Genomic DNA, 4576 nt, shown 5'->3' with positions numbered 1-4576 from the left:
TGTGTGTGTGTGTGTGTGTGTGTGTGTGTGTGTGTGTGTGTGTGTGTGTGTGTGTGTGTGTGTGTGTGAGCGTGCATGCGTGTGTGTGTGTGTGCGTGCGTGCGTGCGTGTGTGTGTGTCACACACACACACACACACTGTGTCACACACATACATCACACTGTAATGAGCTGCTTTGTCTGAGCGGCCCGATAACGGATTGTTTATGTCAGGAAATTGGTTTTCATTGTGTGCCGCTGCGCTTCTGCCCGTCCAAGGACCAACAAAGAGCCCAGAATGCACTCTGTCCATCCGACGCTCTGCAGAATGATGATTGTGACGTTAGATTGAGCAGCAGCCCATCTCTATCACACATCAGCTCAGCTCACGGCTGTTAAATCATCAACAGTGTGCTCAGACAGTGAGCATTGGGAATCCATCTTTTGAAAATCATGAGTATTGCGTGGGATGTGAGACCCTGACACTAATGATTCTTTCTGATATTCTTAAGAATTAAATATGAATGCAATGGCAATGTGAGACTGAGACGTTCGGTCCGAATTCACAACTATATTTCACAAAACTTGCTCTTTTCTTGCTGGCAGAGGCGCAGCGATGCATCATGTTCAGCAGGGTCGTTTTCAGACGGAAACATTTTCATTTTTCACAGGAAAATTAAACTGTCTATTTGTGCATCATTTGTTGCGCTGCTAGTGGTTATTAATGGGTGAATCAGACGGATGGACTCTATAAACTAATACAGCCAGTGAGAGAGAGGGCAGGTCAGAGAGCGACGGCACACTTTATCTGAGTCCACACCAGCATCTTAAATATTTATCGATTTTATGAGTCGTTAACTTGCTTTTCTTTCCATTAGGATTCAGTCGAGAGGCTCGTTTCGTCTGATGAATCAGAGTGATGTGGAATACAAAGTTGAGCGGTTTACCCTGCAGATTAATTATGTGCTTCACAACAGACGAGAGAAAGTGGATGACAGTCTAAAAGAACAAGACAATAAAAAGAGCTGACTTCATGATATTTATTATTAAAAGACCTTTTTATTTTTAAATGACAATCCTGAACCACTGCCATAATCACACACACACACACACAGATCCATGAAGCAACACATTGTTCTGAGTTGATTCTCGCTGTAACACCATGATAATTAACACCATGACGGGGCCAAAATGACAATCCTGAACCACTGCCATAATCACAGACACACACACACACACACACACACGAGCTGTAATCAATTTAGATTAGTCTCCAAACCCAGGAACGAGTGCCAGTGAATGTTAATGAATGCAGTGTGTGCCGCTGGCCGCAGGATTGGCCGGTCACTGTTATGAGGCTGAAGCGGGATGGACGTGTCACGTTGGCAGCGGTGTGCTGTGAATTTTAATTGCTTTATTTGCATGTTAACGGGCAGATGGCACGAGCGCAGACTCACGATGCCACTGAGCGTATGATGGCATTCCTGCGCCGTGCAGTTTATATCTGTTTCAGGGCCGTTTGTGAAGGTTAATGAATCTGTGTTTGGGAGTTTGGATGCTTTGGGGAGAGAGAGAGAGACAGCAGTACTAGTTCTAGTAAAGGTTGACCCGCTGATGTTTCTCATCAGTAAGTTATGCTCATACTAAAGACCCTGTCAAATCAATGCATTTCTTCCTCTGCTTTACTGAACAATTAAATGCCTTTCCCTGCATAATTAATAAGCATCCGTCTGAACGGTAATAAAAATTAGCAGCAGCAATTAACATGCTTTTTTTTTTCCTTTGGAAAGAAATTAATTATTTTATTAATCAAGGATGCATTATATTGGTTAAAAGTGAAAGGAAAGACATAATGTTTCAAAAGATTTCTATTTCAAATAAATGCTGTTCTTTTGAACTTTCTGTTCATCTGTGAATCCTGAAAAATAAAATGTGTCAGTTTCCACAAAAATATTGTGCAGCACAACTGTTTTCAACATTGCTAATAATCAGAAATGTTTCTTGAGCAGCAAATCAGCATATTAGAATGATTTCTGAAGATCATGTGACACTGAAGACTGGAGTAATGATGCTGAAAATACAGCTGCGCATCACAGAAATAAATTACAGTTTAACAGAGATTCACATAGAAAACAGCTGTTTTATATTAGAATAAGATTTCACTGTTTTTACTGTATTTTTGATCAAATAAATGCAGCCTTGGTGAGCAGAAGAGACTTCAAAAACATTTTAAAACTGAAACTTTAAAAACTCTGTTTGGTCACGTGTTTATTTGTAATTTTGCATTTAACCGATATTCACACGCTCTAGCCGATAAATGGATGTCGTGCTGATGTTTGGATGATCTCAGTTTTTGTTTCTCGTCTGTGTCTCAGAGCATTAAGGTGAGCTGGCAGCCTCCACCTGCAAACACGCAGAACGGATTCATCACCGGATACAAGATCCGCCATCGCAAAACGGGCCGGCGGGGGGAACAGGAGGCCATCGAACCCAACAACCTCTGGTGCCTGTTCACCGGTGAGTCCGTCTGCGCAGCATGATGCTGGATGTTTTCCATCACATGCATCTGAATCAAGTCCGTAACCATGTCTTGAACATTGCCATCTCGTATTCGTCGGTGAAAAAATGTTGATGAAAATTATTCGGCAATTAAATTAACGCTGTTTGATACTGAAGTAACTAAACTTACAGCTTCATTGTGTGTAGAGAGAGATGCACATATGCAGTTATTTAATTTTGGGTGAATTTTTTTATAATTCATCCGTTTAAATTATATTAAGACTTAAAGTTCTGCATAATTAAGGGCGTGGCCACTTGAGTGACAGGTGGATTGCCGCTGCTGGCACTGCCATCGAGCTAGGTGGGCGTGGCTTCAGCAACCTGCTCCCGCCTTTTTGCCCATTTTCGATTATCTGGGAGTGACGCACTGCCAAGATGGCGACGGCCGGCTCCGCCCACTTTGAGCTTCAAAAACGCTCTTCAGAAAACTACGGGTGACGTCACGGACACTACGTCCATGTTTTTATACAGTCTATGGTCCACACCAGCAGATGATATCGTCTGTTAATTATAAGCGCAAGCTCGTCTGCCGCTTTAAATTCTCGAACTCGTTATAGCAGGATGGATTCTGATTGGCTTTCAATGTTTGTATCGTTCATCAGCTGGAAAAAAATCGTTCTGAAAGTGATTCCAACAATATCGTTTCTCTTTGTCTTTATCGTTATAGCTGTGGTGTGGACTCTGCTATTCTTTAATATTAAGAATTATTTTTAGAACTATATCTTTATCGTTATCTTTATAGCTTGGTGTGAACGGGCCTTAAGACTGTAGAGGCAGACTGTCATCCTAAAAAGAGTGCTGCTTTTGGCCCTTTCTAATTATTAATTAATGTCTATGGTGGTTAAGGCCCTGATCTGAATAGAAGAACAGATTCCCATGTTTTTCATGCGATGCACTCCTCCGCTGCACGCTTTGTTTCTTTAACGCCGGATTCTATGCATGCTAAAGAAGTTGACGCATCACGCCGGATTTGTCGTCCTCCGGGACTTTGGGAGCGTAGATGTGTGTTTGTTTGAATAGGGTTTCGGAATTTATTGGAAAATCATATTCATTTCCATTATTCCCTTGATGCATATCTCGCTAAGTTGCTATTTCTGAAGGGATTCATTTCACAGTGCCGCTGGAGTGTGTTATGCTAATTTCCCAAACTCCGGGGTATTCAGGGATGACAGCACCCTGCTATCATAATTGCGTTTTTTTATCTTTACACATGATGGAAATGCATCCTGATCTGTTTAGATGAGGTTTGGAGACCTTGTTTACCTTGCCGCCTTGACTGATTGCTGTTTACTAATTAGAATCGCAAATAATAATCGCACACACACACGCGCACACTGTGACTCTGGCTCTTTGTTTATTGTCTGACAGGACTGGAGAAAGGCAGCCAGTACAGCTTCCAGGTGGCAGCCATGACGGTCAATGGCACGGGGCCCAGCAGCGAGTGGCACACTGCCGAGACGCCGGAGAACGACCTGGACGGTAATAACGACTGCAGACGCACAGTGCAGCACAATTCGCTCTTTAGGGTGGCTTAAACCGGTCCGAGGTGGTTAGGCCGGTCTGTTTTTATGATATTTGAGGGGTTTAGCACTAATGATGGGTGCTTGCTTTGTGAAGCTTTGTGAGTCATTTGTTTTGAACCAGTGATTCAGAGCGCGTATCAAACCAGCAAAGTCATGTGATTTCAGTAAATTACATCAATTACATTAGAACTCTTTCGAAATGTTTAGTGGTTTGCCAGTAGGAGGCATTGATCAGTATCTATCCACCTATCCATCATCCATCCATCCATCCATATCGTTCTATCATCCATCCATCTATCCTTCTATCATCCATCCATCCATCCATCTATCCTTCTATCATCCATCCATCCATCCATCTATCCTTCTATCATCCATCCATCCATCCATCTATCCTTCTATCATCCATCCATCCATCCATCTATCCTTCTATCATCCATCCATCCATCCATCTATCCTTCTATCATCCATCCATCCATCCATCTATCCTTCTATCATCCATCCATCCATCCATCTATC

At 42.5% G+C, this 4576-nt stretch overlaps 1 protein-coding gene across 1 annotated transcript in view; it reads left to right on the top strand.

Annotated features, from left to right (window-relative positions):
• dcc (DCC netrin 1 receptor) overlaps positions 1-4576 on the top strand; it is a 187354-nt gene that overhangs the window by 133871 nt on the left and 48907 nt on the right. Inside the window, exons 13-14 of the mRNA XM_016484514.1 lie at positions 2354-2495; positions 3906-4016. Coding sequence (XP_016340000.1) covers positions 2354-2495; positions 3906-4016 — 253 coding nt within the window. The remainder of the gene's footprint in view (positions 1-2353; positions 2496-3905; positions 4017-4576) is intronic.

The sequence above is a fragment of the Sinocyclocheilus anshuiensis genome, unplaced genomic scaffold (assembly GCF_001515605.1).
Source record: "Sinocyclocheilus anshuiensis isolate Anshui unplaced genomic scaffold, SAMN03320099.WGS_v1.1 scaffold745, whole genome shotgun sequence".
Classification (NCBI taxonomy): Eukaryota; Metazoa; Chordata; class Actinopteri; order Cypriniformes; family Cyprinidae; genus Sinocyclocheilus; species Sinocyclocheilus anshuiensis.
The sequence above is the reverse complement of the archived record's forward strand: the minus strand, read 5'-3'. Positions and strand labels throughout refer to the sequence as shown.